This window comes from Urtica dioica, chromosome 7 (assembly GCF_054948205.1).
Source record: "Urtica dioica subsp. dioica isolate 48M chromosome 7, U.dioica_male_clone48M_v1_H2, whole genome shotgun sequence".
NCBI classification, from domain to species: Eukaryota; Viridiplantae; Streptophyta; class Magnoliopsida; order Rosales; family Urticaceae; genus Urtica; species Urtica dioica.
This window is the reverse complement of record NC_142762.1, coordinates 37087830-37112437: the sequence shown is the minus strand read 5'-3', so window position 1 is coordinate 37112437 and position 24608 is coordinate 37087830. Positions and strand designations below refer to the sequence as shown.

The 24608-nt window shown below is 34.3% G+C and overlaps 1 protein-coding gene across 1 annotated transcript; it reads right to left on the bottom strand.

The window, feature by feature from the left end:
• Positions 1 to 4088: 4088 nt before the first annotated feature.
• Positions 4089 to 12998, bottom strand: FAB1D (FORMS APLOID AND BINUCLEATE CELLS 1A). Its single transcript, XM_089618677.1, has 12 exons — positions 12719 to 12998; positions 11433 to 11711; positions 11281 to 11314; positions 10487 to 11179; positions 9568 to 10048; positions 7860 to 8777; positions 7441 to 7775; positions 6983 to 7109; positions 6736 to 6891; positions 5168 to 6493; positions 4811 to 5074; positions 4089 to 4674 (listed from the first exon to the last, which is right to left on the bottom strand). Exons 2-12 carry the CDS (start codon positions 11674 to 11676, stop codon positions 4387 to 4389), a joined length of 4866 nt encoding a protein of 1621 aa, XP_089474803.1. The 5' UTR covers positions 11677 to 11711; positions 12719 to 12998; the 3' UTR covers positions 4089 to 4386.
• Between the last annotated feature and the right edge of the window lie 11610 nt (positions 12999 to 24608).

The following is a 24608-nucleotide window of genomic DNA, read 5'->3' as shown; positions in this document are numbered from 1 at the left end:
TGAGTTATATTTATAGAGAAAAGGATGAAAGTGTAAAAAAATTAAGAAATCCGTGTATAAACAGTAAAATAACAGCCATTTTTTTGTGACCATTGATGAAAAAACGGTAATAAAATCAATGGCCGAGATTAAAACGCCACCAACGGTCAAATACCACCAACGGCTCTCACGGAATCCGCGGAAGCCGACTTTCCGTGTAAACGGCTCCGCGGAAGCCGAATTTCCGTATAAACGGAAGCCGCATTGCCGCTAAGCCGTCTCACGCGCAGAAGGAAGGACGGAAGCCGCTAAGCCGTCTCCAACAAGCCAGGTTGTGATGAACATAAATGTCGGATATCTCACATAATTTCTAAATTTATACCCGAAATGTACATTTGACTCTTTCCATTTATGCTTACTATGTCCTGGCGTCTTATCCTCTACCGTGGACTCCTAATCTGCCGTCTTGGTCTCTACATCTTTGATTTCAAAGTTATATACTTTGAAGATTGATCAAGAATTAAAATATAAGTGCACTTCCCCAGTGAAAACTTATAATCTCTATGAGCTATCATTCATAAATTCCATTAATTATCATTACTAGTCTTCCATTTGCCACTTCAGAGAAGAAAAAATAATTATTTTTCATTCTGCAACAAAGAATTTTTAAAATCATAATATTTTTCTTATTTTTTAATTTACTAATGAAAATTATGGATAAAAAAAATTAGATAGAAGAACTTCTACTTTATCAACTGATAGTGAGAAAACGAAATCCGGATAAATACCAATGGATAGTACAGGTAAAAGAATAGAGATCGAAAGAAACAATTCTCGGGGCCCAGAATCAACAAAATAAGAGTTTGGGGCATTAAAAAGCTTGTATCCATAAAAAATCTGACGTAACATAGATAATGAATAAATAGGAGTTAATATTATTCCAATTGCCATTACAAAAGTAATAAGGATTTTGGACATTAAAAGATATTTTTGGCTAGTAAGTATTCCAAAAAATACTATCAATTCTGCAACAAAACCGCTCATTCCCGGTAATGCAAGGGAGGCCATTGATAAGATACTGAAAGTCATAAATATTTTTGGAATTTTGATTGCCATTCCGCCCATTTCATCAAGATAAACGAGACGTATTCGATCATAACTCGTTCCTGCCAAGAAAAAAAGCGCGGCGCCAATAAATCCATGCGAAATTATTTGTAAACCTTCATTTTTGTTTCAATGTAAGATCGTCGTCGACTTGAATATAGTTTCAGATGTTATATTGGTGTAGCTTTAAATACTTATTCGAGCTTATTGTTATCATTATTCAACAGCAACAAAATTCATTAGATAGGAAGAAACTTATTTTCAGAATAAAAAAGAGCAACAATGTAATAAAGGAAGTAACTAAGTTCGTGAAAAAAAAAAAAAAAAAACGGGTGGAATTTTTAATTTTTGTATCTTTTTTGTTGAATTCTCTTCCATTTCCACAATTTTCAGCAGCAATTGATGATGCTCTCCCCTTCTCCTAAAAATATTCAATATATGATTTCATTACTATACTGCGATTGATCACACAATCAACAACAACAGTACTATGCGAATTATTGTTGGTTTGGAAAAAATAAGCTTAAATTTCTGAGACAATGCATCTGAGACATATTGCTTTCTCAATTCTAAATATAACCTGTGAAGAAGACAATGATCATCACATTCCTCGAAGTCTTTCTATTTTCTCTTTCGTCTTTTGGGAGTAGAATTGTTCGTGGGAGAGCGAGATTTTCTTAAAGCCAGCCTTTTATTCTCTCTCCTCATAACCGCCTCGGAGGCTCGGAGCATAACCGTCAGTGTCACCGAAGTCAACCGAACCGCTGTCGTAATGTCTGGCCAAGCGAATCCCCCGGAATCGACCCAAAGAAAAGTGAAATGTAGAGTTCCCAATGTTCAATAAGTAAAATGTTCAGTAATGGTCTTGATACTCAAAGAATTGTTGGTGCCTTGTTGTAAATAGCAGGCGGAGAAGTACCACATTGAAGCAAAATAAGTAATTTGATATGTGTGAGCTAATAAAACCTTTTCAAGTTTGACATTCACGACTAAGAGGTCATTTACAAATCAAAACCCTATACTTTCTCAAAACACTCTTTGTACATGTCAAACCATAAGATACACTTCTGGTGGGTGTGCAGATAGTATATTACGTCGATTAGTCTTCTTATGACCTTCTTGAACAGATCTGACACACTCATTACTAACTCAGAAAAATATTGATGCGCATACCACAAGTCGTTTTGGTCGCAGCTGATTGGAAATGGAACCCAATTTGCAGGCAGATTTAAGGACTCAATAACTGGTTTCACCCAATTAGCAATGGTGACTGTGTCACGCACGTACTCATACACCATATGCTTATCATTAATCAGGTAACCTCGAAACAAGTTTTGGTGGTTTAAACCTGTATGAAAATTATACAAAATTAAAAACGGTTAAATATTCCATTATTATTTTGGGAATGCCATGATAGGATACAATATGAGAATGTTGATAGGATACAATAATCTTCATAAATACATCTCCACGATGAGAAAATTCCGGTCCAATCGAAAGTATTTATTATTTTGACGTGCAAGCATGTGTGGACTAGTTTGATTTTGCTCTTTCAAGATTCGTGTCTTCAACATTTTTCCAAGTTGTTAGTTCTCTCGCGCGACCAAAACTGGAAACTTCCTGTTTTCCAATTTAGAATATATTGGGTATATATTATCGGATATTTGGTTTTTGATTTTGTGAGATACGCGAGAGATTTGAGACGTGACCTAGTATAAAACTCATCCTGAGTGAATTAGGTCATTGTCCTTTTTGTTAGGTAAATTCACGCTGCCTTATACCTTTAGCTAGTCTCTCTACGCCGGAGATCTTCATCGACAACTAGCTATTGGCACTTGCAAGTTTCTTGATCATCCATTGATCGGACTTTGCAAGTGAGTGTTTCTGCATTACCTGTTTGATAATCTTCGGGAGAAGTTGAGTGACACATAGAGAGGGAGTTTCTAATCTAAGGGGAGCTCAGATCTACATCCATTGAAGAAGCCAAAGACGACGGTGTTTGCAAAATGGAATTTTGTCAAACTTAATATTCTTACTCTTTTGACGATTTATTATAGTCATATTTACAGGTATATGTGGACGTGGTTATTTACCAAATATTTACTAAAAATTGGCTAAATAGCAATCTTAAAAAGTAAATATGGCTAGTTTGCTAGACACCTCGCAACAAAATGGCATCGCAGCGCGTAAAAATTGGCAACTCTTTAAGGTTGTGATGTCTCATTTTTCGCGAGATTTGCTTGTCCATAAATCACGGCGATGATTTCGGAAGATTTTTCTGCTGAAAAAAACGCAGTTCACGCGCTAGATTACTTTGTGCTCTTTGTTGTTTATCTATCAGAGTTTTCTGTATTTTCTTTCTATCAATATCATTAATAATACAAATTTCATTCTAAAAAAATAGAATTGAATTTCAAAATCAAATGAAGATTTCCTATAATAAATTCGGGATTTAGTTTATTTAAACAACGAAAAAATAAGTTTATAATTGGGGGAAAAAAAATCAAATTTATATGCCACACCTTCCATTCTTGCTAGTCTGATTAAGACTTAAAACTATTTCCTAGCTTGCAACTCTAATGTTTGGCTAATTTTGAATGATAAATTGGTTTTGATATTACCTTGGACATGCATTTTAAGAAGAATAATGTGAGAAAACTCTCGAAAACGTTTTTTGAGCCTTTGGTCAGATATTTTTGTATTTTCTACCACTTTAATATTGATTGTTTCGTATCGCATACAAATTCTTTATTGTTTGCATTTGCACCAACAAGGATGAAGACGAGAAATAAAATTTCAGCTCTTTTATAATATTTCGGCACTATTATACTAATTTATAATAATCAACTGTCTATTTCTTGCGGAAAAAAAAAAAACGACTTTAATATTTTGGAGATGCTCGTAGAAAAAAAATCACAACTTTTTAGGGTTTTTTTTTTCTGTAATAATTGCACCATATTTCCTTTGAACGTGTACAAGAAAGAATAAACATGTGTGAGTTAATAAAACCTTAAAAATTTCCATCGACATTCACATACTCTTTTACAAAAACCATGTACTTTCTCAAAACGCTTTACAAAACAACAAAATTTACTTTGGCTTCACATTTTTGTACCTATGGCAATGAAACTCTACCCAGAAATTTGCTAAAAATTGCAAGAATAACAGGGTGGGATAGCTAAACACGCTTACGATCAGCACTATTTACATATTTCACGCAGCGACTCTCAAGTAGAAAGAAAAAAAAAAAAAAAACCGGAAAACATACTATGCAAGGTCACCATCGTAACAAAAGAAAATCAATCATTCTCTAACGCCGCAAAGGTCGCAACTGCCAGAGGATTTATCGGAGCACCAGTGGTCGGGGACGCTCAAGAAGTGAGCACCCATGAACTTTCTGAATCTCCCCTTGTACTCTATTGGGGATACGACTGTTGGAAGTACATTCCTCGGGGCGAGAGAAGATTTCACCCACGTCTCTAATTGCTTGTCCCATGTGTACTGCCTGAGATAGTCGATGATCCCACACACGAGCTCTCGCCGCTGACTGTCCACCACCACCAGCAGCGAATAATCCATCACGTTTATCGACTGCAGTGCAAAGATACACAACATGAAAAACATCTCAGATCTTAATTTTATCTGCGCTTTTCGGGTTTTTTCCGTTTGGTTTTTGGGTTTGATCGAGAAGAGACAAGTTATGATTATAGACTATAGTATGACTCACGTTGAGGAAAGTTGTGTCATTCCAAATAGCCCGTTCCAAGTTTCGCTTGGCGGTATTACTAACATATAGCGGAGAGGTATTCATGTCATTGACGAAGTTCTGATCCAAAAGAACTTCACTTGGGTCGTTTGTTGAAGAAAGCCGAGAATGCAGAGCTCCTTTAAGGTCGTATTGGCGAGCAACCTTCCGACCATAAGTGAGATTCTCCATCACCATGAGATCATGCCTCAACTCTTTCCCGCTCTTTGGGTGCCTTACGATGACCTGAAGAAGGAAATTCAAATTCAAACGTAAAAGAGAGAGGAAAAAAAAAATACACGTAAAAGGGCAACAAAGGAAAGAGTCTGGATAACAAACCTGATAGACCCCAAGAACTTTGGCAAGGCAAGTTTGGTTCCCCAATTCATAAGACTCCTTCATGTACTTGAAGTAAGCATCGGCAAACTTCATGAATGATTCAAACTCCGTCTTCTTTATTTCTTTTATAATCAACCTGTCATCAATCGTTTTTGCGAAAAATGATTTGCTCTTCCCACCTTTGGCATCCCAGTTTCTACAACGGCTCAGAGAAGAAATATAATCGACCTCGGACGAACAACACCAGCTCCGAAGCTCACGAAATTGATTGGCATAGGGACATACGACCGTATATCTACTCTTTCCGAGTGATTTTTCGAATCCTAGAGGGACCACCGGATTGACTGTTCCAGGCGGAGCAAGAGACTCCAGCAAATTCAACCCATCAAAACTTGAGAGGCGCGACTCTTCTAAAGACATGCTTGGCGTTAGTGAATGTACCGAGTCAGAATCAGAGGATCCAGACGATGACCAATGTGAGGAAGTAAGGGTTGGAATCCTGGTCAGACTATACAAACTCTCGATTGGTTTTGTAGCATTATCGCCCTCTTTCAACAAGGCCAAAGCACAGGCGATTACGCTTGAGAGCTCACCCTCGTAATCTGAAATGATATAATTCTCTTTCCCTAGAGGAATGTGTAGCCTCTGTCCCTCTTCGGTGATGAGCTGATATGCCGTGGGCAAATTTTCCCGTGTGTAGCCACTAAGAGATTCGAATTTTTGAAAGTACAACCTCTGAAGATCCTTCATTTCGATTCCTCTAATATCTGCAAATGGAAACCAGAACCATCCGCTTAAATGTTCCGAGGTAGACACAAGTGAAGTCTCCGACGCATTCTTCTTTAATAAGAACGTTGAAATCTCGGGGCGACTGTCATCCGAATGGTTAGAGACATTGGAATCATCACTGAACGGTCCCTCAGGATCATCCTCGATTGGGATCTCGAGACCCTCTTCTATCGAGGACGCATCAAGTGGTTCATCTTCATTAGATTCTTCTGGTGGACCTTCAACTGGGATGTCTTTTACAATAGAATCGTCTTCGGAGCCATCTGAATAGTCGTTCACACTGGCACCGCCATCAAAACTGAGATCACCTGTCTCGCCTGAAATGACATTGGATTTTGTATTCCTTTGTTCTTGAAGTGCCTTTTTGGAGGCACCAGAATCAACCATTGTAGCATCCGGTGAGAGAAGCGAATGCAAGCGTCTATCCCAAATGCATGATTCAAGTAGAAGCTCCCAAAGCAATTGGTTCAACCTGAGAAGCTTATACACAGCCTCTCCTGAGCTCCCGTTGAGAGAAACAGCTTTCTTAATATTCACCTGTTAATCACATTCTGTATTTAATAAGCGTCGTTCTGAAGAACTGAAACTGGTCATTGTTCGTATATTGAAAAGTAAGGAACGTAAAGCCTATGGCAGGACCCAGAAAACCCGGGCAAGATTTCACCGAGAAACGATTACCCAATTTCTGAGAGCATCGAGATCAATATAATGACAATGCAATGCACCTTATACGGACAAGTGGAAATTAAAAGTCGGATCGTTTGTATCTAAGTACTAACCTCAAACTCTACTTTCTCCTCCTTCAGCATCTCCTCGATATCAGAAAATTCTAAAATAAAGCCCCGGAGATTCAAAGTTAAACCTTCATATTGTGATTTAACTTTCTTCAAAGATTTCTCAACCTCAGTAAATAGAAGTATTCCTTTCATGTACACCTTAAAACAGACCAAAAAAAGGAATCACATTAGAAAAATATAAGCTTCATGAGGAACCGAGGAAGCAAGCATTCTCAAAGAAGGTATTTACATTCTCAGTTTCTTTGATCAGCAAGTCTGGTTTGATTGAAGTACTGAGTTGCAATTTCCAAGGAGGCAGAGAGACGCGATAATTGGCAACACGAGAGTATTTAAACATGGCAACCATGTGGCCTAACCTGTACCACGTCAAGATAAACCTTGTTACATTCCTAGAGTAGAAATTTGCCTTGATAATCTGGACTTTGGCCCTCTGACCTTTACCATGGCATTCAAATGAGAACAAGTAACTTTAACATAAATAATAAATAAATAAATAAAGGTTTACCAGTTTCAGGCACAACAAATAAAACCATACCTAGTAAACAAGATACTATACAAGAATTCTATTTTCTGACAAAACATACTTATCGTCATATTTCTTTCCCAGGCAGGTAAAGAACTCACTACCATAACAACATAGTGTTGCTCGACATAGCACCAATATGTATTTGTGTAAGCGGTACATACCCGAAGAAGTGAAGGAAGTCACGGTGCAGCGAATGGCCACATGAAGATAATTTACGGCCCGGGGAATGATGTGAGAAGCCGAGCTCCAGAAATTTTCCAAATGAAAGACCACGAGCGGGACTGGAGATCAACACTCTTTTTGTAGACTTTGCTGTCCCATTTTCGTGTTTACACTTTCCACACCGACCCCACATCCATATTTTCCCATCTCCTTCCCCGGGTAAGCACTTGCCACTGGGAAGACGTTTTACTTTTATGGTCAGCTGCTTCTTATGATGCGCATAATAGTATAAATGAGCTTCTGGAAGCTCGGCACAAACAGCACACCTAGTTTTCTGCATTGCACCATTTTTATCAGTGATGCTTCAAACCTGTATTAAGAATGTACGCAAAAAGCATATTGAATAATGACTACAAACCTTATCGAGTAAGTTCTCCTGGAGGAATTTTCCGAAAGGGACGTCAAAATTCTTGTAAAACATTATATGGGAAAAATGGCTCTGCTCACATACAGTCCCTCTCAACGCATTTCGCCTGGACATCAAAACCAAGATACTTTGAGAATCTAACACTGTGTTGATACCATTCTGACTTTGCACGTCATTGGTGACTCTATCTTTCTTCAATTCTTGAGAGACTTTAGAGGATTCATCTGAAGACTGGGACTCTTCGACGTTTATGGGCTTCTCTAATTCAGAGTTACTCATATCTTCCACTAGTAAATGGTCTGATGCCTTTGGAGATGTTGAGGCAGATGTAGCTTTTGATATGTCACCATTGGTCTCTTTTCCATAGAGTGGCAAGTATGAAGAAAGTAACTGATATTGAGATACGATAGGAAGATTGTCTCTGAGTGACTTTGTTAGAGAAGCTGATATAGATGAAAATCTCGATATGATTGCAGGATTATAAGGCTCGTGAAAAAGGGAATTTCTTTGTAGTTCTTCATCAGGATTCTGGAAGTCTCCACCATGAAGGCCATTGGAAATGGGTATGTCTACTTCAGGTGACTCCATTTCGGCAGGGGCATCATCAAAGCCATTTGAAATTGAAATATCAACTTTTGGTGACTCGGTTTCACTAATATCATCCCCATAGCAGAGAGAATGGGTGCTCCCGGAATCAGAAGTGGCAGGTTGATGATCACCTAACAACATATTTTCCGCTTCCGTCAACGTGACACCTGTTATGCCAGTCGATGGAATCGTCGAAAACATTGCCTTCTGATCAACGAGGAATGAAGTTTCGAGGATCAAGTGATACGCCATGATAACTGCACATTGTACCACGCATTTGACTCTCTTCAACTCTTCACTGTGCGATCCTTTCAGCAAAATCTGGTATCCAATATTATACAGAAATTTAGTCACTTTGCATCAAATGTTAGGAAGTAAACCAAATAGTTAACAAGCACCTTTTGCAGGACTAAAAGGGAAAATCGAAGAACAGTAATACTACTTATAGTCAATTAATAAACAGGAAATATCTGTCATAACAAAATAGATTTCTGCAGTAGATAGGTGAGCAAAATTGGACTCTTCTTACCACTAACAAACATATGAGTTGAGGGGAAGGAAATCCATTTATAATCTTAAGTTATTATGTTTAAAAATCCGTGTGCGTATGAAACCAATACGGTGTAGTAGTATATAATGGAGAGGAATCTAAGAAATCTGAAATGGCCGCCTACAGAAAATTAGATAAAAATTCTTTAAACTTCATTATCAACCAGTCCAAAAGAGACCAAATCAGTTTTAGTTCAGTTTCCATTGTTATAAACAGTCTTTTCACTTTATTATCTAATTGATTGATTCTTCTTCTTCTCTGGTTTGTGTTTCTCTACATTCATCAAGACGTCAATTCTTCAGTTTTCCCATTAGAAAAAGGAATACATTACTTACGCTAGAGAAATATCCAGAGAAGATCCATTAGGGGAAAAAATCCTTTAAAGGGTTTACAGTCTAAGGCAAAAATAAGTCCATGCCCAATCATCAACGCTTTAGGGTTCAAGCAAAAAAACGCAACAGTTTAAGGTCAAATTAAATTAAATTGGTCAACTATTCATGGACTTACTTGAGAAACTAAGAAAAGAGATTAAAAAAAAAGTAAATAAAAATAAAAACTAACCGTGCAACCCAGCCGTGTAGGACATCCCTCAATGAACATCAAAGTTTTACTGGGCTTCTTTCCTCCCTCAACCGCAAGTTCCTCGACAAATCTTTCAAAGTAAAAAGAATCGCACTGCTTTAGCTTTGGATTTGCCAAAGAATCTGATGACAGAATCGGCGAACCAGTACAACGAGCAACTCTCTCTAGCCGGTGGAGCTTCATATCAAAGACCAGAGTAATTCCCATTTTGAGAATAGACTCTTGGATATCACGACTAACAGACTTCTCCACTAAAACCACATTCGGGTGGCACAATTCCAATGTCTCAATAACAGACTTGAGATAGTCGTTTTCCTGCTCCATCGAACTAAACGACGACAATCCACTGGGGCACTGACCAAGCGCACCTCGTATCAACAACAACCTTGGACTCTTGTACTTAGTTGGCATGTGCTTGTGTGCAGCGTGCTTCTTGAAAACAGAGCCTTTAACGACTTCACTGCAACATCAAACACTAGTTTACACCTTAAACAAAATGGAAAAGCAAAGCAACACTAATAACTTATATACTTTAAGAAGCCTATGAATCAGTTTCATGCTGTCAGGACGCTTGAGCAGGTTTCTTGATACATAAAAACTACAGGGTTCGCAGTCCATTCAAGATAAACGTAAGTATATGAGCCTAGGGGCTCAGAGAAAGGAATAGATAAGAACAATCATTGTACAACAAGGTTAGAGTTCATATGCAGACTCTTTTACAATGAGACTCAACCACAAAAGGTCTATGGATGTACTGACACAAAGAAGAAGACTTCACGCGAAACCAGGCCTACGACTAATCAAAAAATAAAAAAAATTATATGGAAAACTTCATCAATCAAATAGCATTTTACAAAAGCTAAAGCATCGAAAAATAACAATGCTTGATTTGGTTTACCTTTGGCTGCGGACGCCAGTTGCAATGCATTTGACTTTGACATAGCCATCTGGGGCCATTGATTTACGAACAACGGCATCGGGTTTCAAAAATGAAGCTGCATCCCGTGACAAAGTAGTGACTATATCGCCCCAAGCTTCACCATCGTCTCCGCAAGGGCTAATTCCTATAGACTTAAGAAGTTGGCAGACAAGAGCCTTGAACTTCCCGTCAAAAACCTCGTCCATGGCTCTTTCTTTCTCATCTTTGAACTTATACCATCCGTTTCCTTCACCTCTACCGGGACTCAATGAACTCGGTCTTCCCCATTGTGTTCCGTCACCTTCATCATCATCGTCGTCGTCATTATGAGCCACGCTACACTCTAAGTCGTCATTCGGATCCTCTGGCTCGGGGTATTCCCAGATATCAGCGTCTGCATCATCTTCGAAAGGATGAGAATTGCCGATCTCCTCTTCGTCGCCCTGAACATTAGAGCCTTCTGCGATGCTGTCTTCTTCTTCTTCTTCAAATCCATTACTTGTAGGTACATGGTCAGCCTTATCATCGCCACTATGGCTTTCACTTTCCCCATTTTCCATGTGTGATTTATATCCATTTACTGATGATTCGGAGCTTATGTTTTGCAGCTGTCCATTGGCTTTAGATTTCTGATTCACTTGGCGTGAGTTTGTCGCACATTCTTGGGTGGACCTACAATCAGTAGAGTGTGCCCAGATTATAAATAACCGAAAAGTACTAATAAAGAGGACATCTTTAGCATTGGGATACAAAAATTATGTGGAAGCACGTACCGATCATGAGCATTTACGTCAGTAGAAATATCACCTGAAAGAGTACAAGATCATATGATAATAAGCATATGGATCACGGGAACACCAAAGAAGCTGTCAAATCCATTCGATAAAAAGAGCAACCAAGCACCGATAAACTGAAAAGCACTTACTAGAGCTAGACATAGAGCGATCATTGCTTGAGAAAGAAGCGGTTGGGCTGATCGTAGGTGTCGCACAAGAACTATGTCTTCCATCGCCCGGTATGTTTTCTCGCCCATCCATGACCTTGTAACATTTGCAAGACAGAGTAGAGTCTTGCTTGCTTAATTTAATAGAATTCACATGCTCCACTGATTTCCGATCAACGTTTGAACTGTTTATTTGCGCTCCGCAGTGGTGACACATGCTACACATGTATTACTCAAGAAAACGCGGCCCAGACTCAACCGCTACAATGTCAATGCAAAGAAAACATCAATGAGCAATATATATTAATTTGATATAATTGTATTAATAACTCGAATTGGCTGAAAGTTCATCACACGAATTGGAGTCTTCAACCAAAACTTTCTTCCTCGTATAAAAATGGATGTAAACACTAGACGTATTTTTATGAAGTGATATTTTTGCAGTTTCAAAAACATTCTACACACACAAACACACGCGTTTGTTAGAAAGAAGTTCAAGGAGTTATCTAACTAAGTAGCTGAAGGAGAATTTTTTTTTTTTTCAGAACATACAAAAATATTATATATTCCTATTCATGTAAATAATATATATGCTGATAGAAAACGGAATACACAAGCATATCAACTTATGTAAGTCCTGTCCTATCCCAAAAATATAATAATATGTATGTATGTATATACATATATAAATAAGTGAAAGTCTCTAGACATTCTAAATCAAGCTGCCGATGGAATGTTAATGAAAACTAGAGAAACAGAGACCTCAAATCTAAGGCTTTACATCGATAATCGATTCATCAAATAAAAAACAGAGTACTTACATCCAAGAGTTTATCGGATTCCACCATGACCATTGATCATTTTTGCACGATATTCAAGAAATTACAAATCAAATAAACAAATGAAACGACACTGATAAATAACTAGCTTTTTCTCAGAAAGATAGTAAGAAATCCAACAAAACTCATATATTCGCTGAAAAATCCAACGCAAACGGTGATAACTATGATGTTTTTTTTTTTTTTTTGTACTTATGTAACTGTGATATCAACGAATAAGAAATGAACTGCTCGCTAAAAGATTTTAAATCCACAACGCGATTCAGGAAATCGGCAAAGATCCCCAATCACAGTCCAAACTTTCAGAAGTTGACAAAATTTGGGTCCACAATGCGACGAGAATTCAAAAAAACCATGAATTTAAAAAATTTAAATCCTTTTTTGAACTCCAAAACAAGTCTCGGAGAAAAAAAATAATCGATGACTTACTGTCAAAGCAAGCGAGTGAACAAAGATACGGGCTTAACCTCCAAACCAGTCCCAAACATAGTTGACACGAAAAGCTAAGACTTATGTATTTGCGTATTTATATAATTTAGTTTACTTGATTTGTAATTGATTCTCTGATATATAAGACGCGGAGTTCTGGGAATTCGTGAAGCTCGTAGTCGATGATGGTCTGGTCTGCGAGTCCACACAGTTCTCAGACAGAGTCGATCGAGAGAGAGAGAGAGAGATTTGAGGATTGTTGTTTGTAATACAGACATAAGAAGAGAAAATGGAGGAGAAAAAGAGGAGAAATTAAAGAAAGTGGATTAAGAGTGGGACCCACTGTAACTCCTTTTCAATATTTTTATATATTTATTTTACTTCTTTGATATATTATTAATTCTCTTTTTGATTTTTTACCTTTGTTTGGTATGTGGAAAGAAATGGAATAGACGTTCGTGATCGTCGTCTACTCTACTTCTACGCCCGATTTAGTGGGCAATAAACATATAACGAGAAGTCTTTCCTTTTCTCTTTTTTTTTTATTACTTTTCTTTTTATGTTCCAAGAGTTGATAGAATTACGTGTTATCCTGTTATTTTAAAATTTCGATTTATAAATTTATCAAAAATATAAAATCTTTTTTAATTTCTTAGTTACGTTAACAAGTTATATTTTCTATTAATGAGCAATATATTTCAATAGTTATGTTAGCTATTTCAATATTGATAATTTATTTTGTTACCATATGAAGTTAATGAGTAGATACACATTATAACTTAAAGAGTTTTATTAAATTCCTTAATGAGACGTATTATCAATACAAAAAAAAAAAAAAAAAAAAAATTAAATTAAATTAAATCTTTCATTTCCTCCTCTAGAGTGAGTTTCGGTATCTCTTAAGAAACAACATGATGTAGCGGAGAAAAACCGCTACCCTGTCTATTGTCATTCATTAGTTATCGTTGTTGCATACGCTCGACAAATAAGATCCAAGTTTATTTTGAATAATAAATCAAACACATAATATTTTATATCGGGTCTGTTTATTATTGATGATATCACAGTCAGTGACGGAGCTACAGTAGATCGAAGGGGCTCAAGCCTCCCCTCAAAATTTATTTTTATACCTTTTACCCATTTTTTTACTTGAAAATTCATTTAAGCTTCTCCACTCAATGATGAAAAGAAACTATGGGGTTAAAGTATGGGTGAGTCTCAAGCTCGATTTGAGCAAGGGTTATGAGAAGATAAAGTTGGTGTTTTTTAGTTCATGCTAACGAACTTCGGGTTCAGTGATGGAGGAAAGTTGTGATGAATGTCCTCTCCACCCATGGATTTTTGTTTAGCGTCAACAACTTGATAAAGGTAGCATTATTCTCCAACGAGAAATTTGAAAACTTGTGAGTACTAGATCAGTCACTTGCTCTTCGCGGATCTTCGCGGATGACCCACTTCTTTCTTCTCAGACCAACCTGAAAGAGTTTAAAGTGATCAACGATTTTTGAGTAATTACTCTTTTGCAACATGCTAATTAACTTTCAGCTATACTCAAAGAGTTTTAGTCCGAATGCAAGTAAGGAGGTAAGGAACGCTTGGCGACACAATTGGTATTCTAGGGAAGTCACAAGTTGGTATCAAATATAAAAAATTGCTCTGATACCAATTGTCGGGAAGTCACAAGTTGATATCAAACACAAACAATCGCTCTGATATCAATTCTTGGGAAAACAGGTTGGTGGATATCAGACATGAAGGATAGCTCTAATGTCACTCGGTGAGTAAATTACTTCCCAATGGTTGATTACGATTCTCATGTATTGCACACGAACAATCGTTCTAATACTTCTTATTGGTAACCAATCTTTTAACCCCTGCAATATGTTTACATATGGGGAGTATAAAAAAAACACGAACAATCGTTAATTTTTAACGTAAACAATAATTACCAGGATACTCAAAATCATTCAACAACAACAGATATAATATTTAAGACAAGCTTAATCAACACAAATAGGATATATAGAATTGATTAATATATAATATCTCCATGATATTCTCAATAAATAACATCATTAATATACTATTTATTTCTCACAATAAGAGATACTATTCTATAAATAGGATAGTAGAGAATATCTCCATGATACTCTCAATAAATAACACAATTAATATATCATTTGTTTCTCAAAATAAGCTATACTATTTAATAAATAGAACAATAAAGAATATCTACATGATAGTCTCATAAATAATTACTATATTAAATACTCACCAAATTGAATCATTTTAATATATAATATTTATTTCCTATTTGAGAAAAGCTTCAATCATATTGAGTTTTGATCAAACAAATCCAAGGCTCATGTAGCATATTGTACACACCTACCAGAAGCTCTATTGGACCTTGTGGGCTGATTTAAATTGCTCTTTTACAAGTTCATTTAAATCTAAGTGATATTTCGTAGTTACTTAAACAATTAATAAGTTATTCGTAAAATACTTTATTACGTATGCAAAAGATATTGCAACCAAGTTGTAGTAGTGAGTGTGTAATCAATTATCTAATTATTACGAGTGTCTCTATCAATCTTTATCAGAGCCACCTTGGGGACTATGGACCTATTAACTAAAAATCTCACGAATCCGAATAATTATTCATTCGATTCGTCAATCTCAACGTCATACCACAAGATGAGCCGAGACTGCACTCTTCTTGTTACTATAATTATATTTTACTCGATGTTATGAGCGTCCATTGATATAGTCAGTTCATGAGCTCAATCCTTCAGGTTCAACTCGTATCGAGAAAGGTCAACTGTTCTCTTATACTTTTATTGATACATATGAGCCCTAAGCATCATTACTTCTCCAGCGAAAGATTTTTTCTTACGTAATCGATCAGTTTTGGAATCAGCCCTTAGATGAGTGCATATTGACCTTCCTTCAGTAAGATTGAATTATGTATCTGTAAATCACTTTCCACTTAGATCATATCCCGAATTTTCAAGACAGAAGTATTTAGGCATTTTCTTGCGAGAGATAATGAGGCTCTTGATAGATGTGACACGTGCTTCGCCAAGAGGACTTGGTTGAATTTCCGTAACTTTTAGACCAATGAAAGATTTTCTTTCCTTGGTTCGAATCCTACCTAAAATCAACAAATGTTGTTAACGGTGGATTGAGTAGATTGAATGGGTGTATACTTAATATTAAGGGAGAGAATATATATATATATATATATAATTAGTGTAAAACAATAAATCAACAAAGATCCGATTATAATATAGAATAAATTGAAGATCTAATGCGATGGAGTAAGAATATGATATATGAGATGTTCCCTCTTACAATCAACATAAGGGGTGGAATTGCCATAAAAATCATAATACATTTAGATTTATAGTTGTGTTAAGAAATCATATGAATATTGTTAATATATACATTTTATGGGTATTAGTATTACTATAAATTTACTGCTTAATAAATGTAAAATTTATTAACAGCAACGCATGAAACAAAAGAGATTTATGTACCTTACGGATATATAAGATTTATGGATATTTATGGATTTTTTTTTCCTGGCAAAAAATGTATGAGTTATGGTCAAGAACAATTAGATCAGTAGCTTAATAATCCACACTCATTTAAAAATAGCCAAATTTTTTATTTTATTAAAAAAATAGTCCACCATATAGAAATAAATTAAATTAACTGTTTTAGTTAATTTAATTTACTTATGCTTAATAAATTATTTTCTTAATAAAATAAAACTTTAATTAAAATATTAAAAAAAAATAAAAAATTAACTAGTCCCAACAAATTATTCTTCATATCGTTTCCTTCAATTTGACAACTCATTTACAACGGGTTTTAAATTTCCACCCAATCACTTTATTATTGTTATTAATGCATTTTAATAAGATATACACATTATTTCTTTGTACCAAAACTTTTGATGCTTTATGGGTTCAAAAACACAACTGTGTGTGTGTCGATAATAACTATTACAACCTGTCTGGGTTGCAACAGACTATGAGATCAACCTTAAGCTGATAATTGTAAATTAGATATATAGGAAATTCTCAATAATGACTGTGTTTGGCATAGCTTTACTTTTTTAAAAAGTGATTTTAAAATAGCTGTATGAAAAAACTGTTGTTTTAAAAAACAGATGAGTGTTTGATAAACTATTGTAAAATAGTTGTAGCTGTTAACAAAAGCTGATTTAGTGTTTGGTAAAATATATATTAATATTTATAAGTGATAATTATTTATATAAAATGTAATTAATAATAATAATAAGATATATTTTGTTATATAAAAAATATATCAAAGTGGGTGTCTATAGAATGTAAAAAATAAATTATAAATTTTGGTGACGTCAAAAAAATTATTTGATAAAAGCATATAAAGATAATTAGAATTAAAAGTTAGTGTAAGAGAAAAAAAAAGTTAAGAGAGAGAAATTACAAACCAAAAACTAAAGCTATGTATAAAAGCTACAAATTGTAGCTTTTGGTTTTTTAGTTAAAATATTCAAAAACACTTTTTAGCTTTTAGAAAAAGCAATTTTACCAAACACTTAAGTATGATTTAACTTTTAGAAAAAACTAAAATCAAGCTTAATAAACTGAACCAAACATAGCCAATATCCATTTATTCATAAATACCACACTTTTTTTATTCATTAATAAAGTTCTTAATATTTTCTAGGGCAATAATGTTCTAAGTATTCATGCACCAAATCTCAACAGATATTGTATAACTATCCATTAATACCGCACTTTATTTATCACTAGTATTCAATCAAGATACTCTAACTATGAAAATTGGAAAACTAATACTATGCTACCATAACTCGAAAAGTAAATAACAGTTTGAAAAAATAGAAAAATAAAATAACGCAAGACGTTTTTTTTTTAATTTTTTTGAAGTATATGTATATATATTAAATACACAAACCGTTTTTATTTTATTTTTAGAAATAGAATATGCATAATCAATATTGTTCGATTTGAGACGGACCGAGATTTAGACATGGCTCGCATTTTTTATCGACAAACTTCTATGGCTATTTTTTTTAATAGTTCAATTCATCATATCATCAATAACATTAAACATTTAAGCATAAATTACAAGATATAATCTTTAAACGGCAATATTGTGTTTCCTAAGAATTGAACCTTACACCTCTCGTAGATGTCACCTCACATGCAAGAGATCTTGTCACCTAAGCTAAGTCTTTGGGATACTTGTATGCCTTATATAATGTTATTTTTTTTTTTCAAGAAAACCCCCATCTCCCCTGTATAACGGTTAAAACCACATATGCACCGAACCGTACAACTTATACATCCGGTACAAAAATCTGATACGAAAGATCTATCATTTAAGATTTAATTAAATAATTATAGCACTTAATTTTATTATAAGATATTTATATATCTTGAAATCTATTTAATTACGTCTTTTAGTTTGTTGTATGTCAAATTATTATCTTTATACTGATGTGTTTTCAAGATTTAAGGTTTGAACTTATTATCAAACAGGGTTTTAATTATTATTGTTTTGTGTAATAAGGTTGGTATTTTGGGTAGTGTAAGAACATTAATAAATTTTGCATTGTAACTAACATTTACTTAATTTTACAATCTAGTCATTAGCTAAGGGTCTATTTGACGCAACATTCAAATAATCCGTTTCATTCAAACTGGATCATTATAACATGGTTATTTAAACATGGTATTTAAACGGGATAACTAAAATGTGGTTGGAAGATACAGACAAAAATGACAATTCAAACGAATAATTGACAATTAGATGTTCGATAACTGTTATATAAATTGGATATTAAATAAACTAATGTTCGGACATACAAACATTATTGTTGCAAACCATTTAATAAATTTATTGAATATTTTTGTAGTTTCTATGATTAATTTAAGATAAATAAAATTTTATAGATTTATTTAAGTAAAATTACGTAAATTTCTATAATTTGATTATGAAATGTGGGGTTTTTTTTTTTATCAAATAAAAATCAAAAGCAGTGAAGTTGTTCGATGTCAATTTTTAACTCATATGACATTTTTAATCCTAAAGCCTGTTGTTGCCAATCATTCGCATTAGGTTTGTTCCTCCGCAATTAAGATAGTGTTTATACACTCAACGGTGAAATATCCCACATGGACGATGGAGTTGAACGGAGCCATCTCCGAATCTTGCAGAATATATTTCTAGGTTGATACCTCTCTTTGCGTCGATCTCAAGGCGTGCAAATGCTCTCGGAATAAATTTTTGTATGAAGATTGTAGAGATGGGGTTGAAAAGAGAGAGGTTCATTAGTTAAGTTCGTAATACATATTAATAACTATTTATACCCATTAACTCTCATATGATTTGTTGAAAACTAGCAAAAACTAAATATGGTAAATATGTTAATAATTGTTAATATTCATTAGTAATTATGCGGATAAAAAAAAATACTTATAAAAGTGAAAAACGTGGAAAGAAAATCATACAAAATTGAAACAAAAAATTTGAAAGAACAATCAACTAAAATAATGAGAGAATAACTAATTGCTATTAATTTGGAAAGAAATCCTCTATTTAATTAATATTAGTTGAATTAAATAAAAATATCTAATTTAATTTAAATAGGAAACTGAAATATTTGAATGATATGGACAAATTATTATCAACTATTATTAATATATATAGCCATGACTACTATGCAATACGTTTTAATATGACTTGTAGTTAAATTTTCCAATATATATATATATATATATATATATATATATATATATATATATATATATATATATATTATATAAGAAGAAGTGTTATTGGAGATCATTATTAGCATTTTCTTATGTAACCAGGCACCGTATACATCCATTTGTTAGAAATATAGTACTTATTTTTTAGGGGGATAAATATATCATCTTATCACAATACAATTATTCACAACTCTATAATATTTATCTTACGTGACCATTCATACTTCACTTCTATTATTGACACACACACACACACACACACACATATATATATATATATATATATATATATATATATATATATATAATATACATATACATATATGTAATGAATCATGCATTGTAACGTCTAAGCAATATTGATCAGTCTGAAAGGTATTGATTTGCAAATGTCATACAGCAATTCGTTGGGAAATATATTGCATTGAACATTTGAACTATATAATAAATAAATAAATAAATAATAATGCTAGACCTTACAATATTGTGAGGTTATAGCATGCGACACTATCAATTTTATAATTATCGTGCATGATACCTCACATTTCAAGGTGCTATTATTTATTATTTTATGAAAAATCTCACAGACTAGTCACCTAAAACGTTGGATTCATAATCTAATCGACATTTTAAATATGTTTAAAATTTAGTCATATTTAGGGACGTGGTCTCATTAATCAAATAATATTTTATATAATTATCTTTGATAATTACATACGCTAATATTGATAATTATACGTAAATTTTGATAAATAATTAATTTATTAAAATAAACGAAACGTTGACTAGTTTTTTAAAATCAAGTTTAAATTTTATTAAATAGTTACGACGCCCTATATATCTATATTTGTGTATATATATATATATATATATATATATATATATATATATATATATATAACATTGAAGTTTCAGGCGAAAGCATCATTTCTTGAGGTCATAAAAAATGCATGTATTATTGTATACTTAGTAATAAGTCCTTTCATAATCAAATGCTTAATTTGCATTCAAATTGTCCACAAGTTCTCACGCTTCATCAACCATAATTATATCGTTTATATTTTACCAAAAAAAAAAAAAACAAGACACATTCATTCATTTGCTGAAAATTACGAGGATGATATAACACTAATATTGATTGAGACAATATAACCTAATAAAATAAGATAAACAAATAACTAGTATATAAAAATATAAATTTTTAGGATAAAAAATGTAAATTTTTTAAAAAATGAGCCAATAATGTAAATTTTTATAGTAAAAAATGTAAATTTTCTTAAAAATAAACCAATATATATATATATATATATATATATATATATATATATATATATATAGCAGAGAGAGAGATAGGAATGTACAAGAATATATTGCGTGAAAAAAAAAACAAAAAAAGAATACTATGTATGTATATAAAAAAATTTGTGTATGTTTACAGTGACAAAAAAAAAAGAAAAAAGAAAAAAGAAAAAAAAAGAATGAGGAATGTAGCAAAAACCGATTCCTCGTGAGCAATTTTGACGGCTTGAATTGAAACAGCTACTTCCAAATTCCATTTTCCACTCGCGTTTAAAGGCAACACGCGGGAAAGAGCGCGTGTCTCCTCCCATGAGGGGAAAAATCTAGTGTGAGACGGACTACAGGTTCACAGCAGACGTCGTATACGTGGCAGAAAATGTGTTGCTTCGTTTTCGCGTATATTAACAGAGTGGCACGTGTGTTACCAAAAAATTTCCTCTTTTTTTTTGCTCGAAACCAAAATTATTCCTCGTTACGTGAAGCGACGGAGAGCCTCGAGAGATGACATGGCGACATGTAATTGGTTGCTCCGGGAAAAGGCTGGAAGGATTTTGGACCGTGCATCGGACGGAACGGGAAGGCAATAATTTGTCATACTCATAACAATACAGCGACTCTTAACAGTATTTGCCACCTAATTAATTTGAATTTCAAACTCCCTCGACAACACAAAGGATATATATTGAACATTATTATATAGATATGTATATATATCTAATGTATGCAAAATAAATTGATTGATGAGCGCAATTATTTGAGATTTGTATTTCTTTCTTTTTTTTAAGATAGTTACGTGAAGAAAAGGAAAACGGTTTATTAATCACATCTATACATGTAATTTTGGTATTTTTCAATCATTCTAATATGATTGAGGAATATACAATTCTTTAAATTTTGACACGAATAAATATAAGAATATGAACGTTTAAGAGTTGTAAATTAAAGAACTTTTGGAATGTATTTTGAAAAGGAAAAATTATACAAAATAGTCATTTGAAATTAATTGATTAACAAAATAACTCAAGTTTCAAATTTTCAGTAAAATAGTCAAAATTACGTTGTCAAATTTTTTTTACATCAAGATTAAGTTTTTTTACAATTATTATAAACAATTTATCACTTTTAATAATATTGATTATATTATTAATTTTATTTTTGAAACTTGATTACTGTACATTTTGGTTATTTTTTTAATTTTAGACAACCCTTAACTATTTTGCAAATCATTAACTTTAGATCAACTAAACATCTTTTGAAAATTCATAATGGTATTCTAAACCAATATATTTCAAGCTTTAAATATGAACTTTTATTTAAACTGATATTTATATGAATTCAGTTATATGTTTGATTTCTATAATATAAGCTTATTTTTATTTTCATTTCAGAAGACATTTTATGAGTATTGACTCGGAGCTTGGCGCGTGAATTTGCTTGTGGGCTTGGGTCTTGTGTATGAGCTTGATGTTTCGTTTTTTTGCTCTCGGGGTGTTATTTATACCATGTGAAAATAACGGCATAACAACCCCTATAAAGGTGCGACGGCGAGGAAAAATAGCACCTATTTCCTCGTTAATTATTTGAAAAATTATCCCGGACAAGGGCCGGGATCACTACAACAAATACAGTTTTTCGGTGCGGATGACTTTTGGGTGCGACTTTTCGCACCCAAAAGTCACTGAAGTCGCACAAAAAATTTCGCTGATTTTTTTAAATTTGGGTTCGAAAAGTCGCACCCAAAAGTTCATCATACCTTTGGGTGCGACAAAGTCGCACCCAAAAGTCCAAAACATTTGGTCTAAAAATTTAGCGGGATTTTGTTCCCTCTTATTTGTTTTCACCAACACGAGAGAAAGAAAGAAACGGGAAAGGAAAAAAAAAAGAAGAAAAGAAAAAAAGAAAGGAAAGGAAAGAAAGAAAAGAAAGAAGAGAGAAAGGGAAAGAGAGAGACCGAGAGAAGGAGAGAGAGAGAGCCGAGAGAAGAGTATCGGCCGATACATCTCCTTCACTTCATCTTCTTCGTCTTCACGTAGCTCAGTTCCTCGCGCGCCTCGACCGAGCAAAGCACCACCGTCGCGAGCTCGCCGTGGCCGCCGCCCGAGAAAGAACGCCGGAGGAAGAGAGAGTAACCCCCGAGAAGAGTGAATCTCACAAAGATTAGGTAAGAAATCAAACTTGAGATGGATTTTTGGATTAGGGTTTGGAATTGATTTTAGGGTTTTTGGATTCAGAGTTGGTTTGGTGAAATTGATTGGCTTTTGATGAGTGATTGTTTAAGCTTGGTTGTGATGATTAGAACTCGGATTCATGGATTGAAATTGTTGTTTGGTTTTTCCTTGAAAGTTTTGGCCGAAAATTAGGGTTTGTTCATTTGAAATTTGGGGGTTTTGATTTGGACGTGCTTTGATGTCACCGAAAACCCTTTACACGTTAAATTTGAGATCTTTCTCCGGAAAAATTGATGTTACCGAAAAGAATGGTTTTAAAGGTCAGAGATTGATACGGGTTTGGTTTCTGGTGCAGGTATTGGCTTTCTGTCATGGTCGATCTCTTGGGTCGGGGCGGGATGGTCGCCGAGGCCTATGGGCTCGACAAGTCGATGCCGCTCGAGCCCAACGAGCGCGTCTGGGGTGCGCTGCTCAGCGCCTGCCGGGTCCACGCTGACGTCGAAATCGGGCTCGTCGCTCCACTGGTCAGTATAATCCCTCTCTCTCAATCTATTTTTTTTCCTCTTTTTGAATTCATGAAATTCCAGTCTTACATACCCAGATGGAAATCTGGTTAGTCAGAATTTTTTATTTTATTTTTTTGTTTGGTTAAATTTTATTCATTTTTCCTTGTGGTAATCTTGTTTCCGTATAATTACAGAGTGACCCACATAGATATTTTGAGTACAAGATATAAGACTTTGTAGTAGTGTTACATTAGTTTTTGAAGATCTCATTCCACTCTCTGGGTTTTCAATTCTGCAACATTTTATGATGAAAGTTTGGATTTTATTTTATTTGCTATTTTCTCTCATTAAATTTTTATCAACTTCCTGAATTCATTTCGTAGACTATTCTTTTGACCATGTGCACCTAAAAAAAGCATCAATCTTGGCCAACCTTGTATATGTAGAAATAGACAGTCTTTGTGATGTTAAAAACTTGAGCGTTCAATCAAGATATATGTTAGGAAATGAATTTGACGCAATTAGTGTTTGTGTTTCGCAGGTGGATTCGGTGTCGTGTTACTGCAAAGTGGACGCGGGGCTGAAGACGGTGGCGGGGGCGAGAAAGCTCATTCCGGGGTCGAAGCTGTGCATCCAGCCGGACATCAACCCGGAAGCCCACCTGAGGGGGAGGGGGAGGGGCGGACGTACTTGCGATAGCGTGCCTTGAGCATTGACTTCACTTCAAATTTGTTTACTCTGTGTAAAGATGTCAAAATTAAAGGCAATTTGATTGTGTTGTTTAATCTCGTTGACTAAATCAATTAGTTTATTTTGAGGCTGAACGTATTTAGTTGCTTTTTTATTTTTATAAATAAATTAAAAATCGAAGTCACTTTTAAATCAGGTGACAACTAAAGCACTACTAATAATTACGTTTTTCAAAGATTTAAAGTCACTTTATAATAGAGCGACATCTTAAGCACTATTTCTTGTAACCACAAATGACTATAGGGTGCGACTTTATGACTATCGGGTGCGAAAAGTCGCACCCAATGCTCTTTTACCCGCCTTTTCCATGGATTTTGGTGACTTTTTAGGTGCGACTTTAGGTGCGGAAAGTCGCACATAAATGTCGCACCCGAAAGCCAAG

Coding starts and splice junctions, on each gene's coding strand:
- FAB1D (XM_089618677.1), bottom strand. CDS start 11,676: ATGTGTAGCATGTGTCACCACTGCGGAGCGCAAATAAACAGTTCAAAC. Junction 8,778..9,567: donor CTACACGGCTGGGTTGCACG/GTTAGTTTTTAT, acceptor ATTGGATACCAG/ATTTTGCTGAAAGGATCGCA. Junction 7,776..7,859: donor AGGAGAACTTACTCGATAAG/GTTTGTAGTCAT, acceptor GGTGCAATGCAG/AAAACTAGGTGTGCTGTTTG.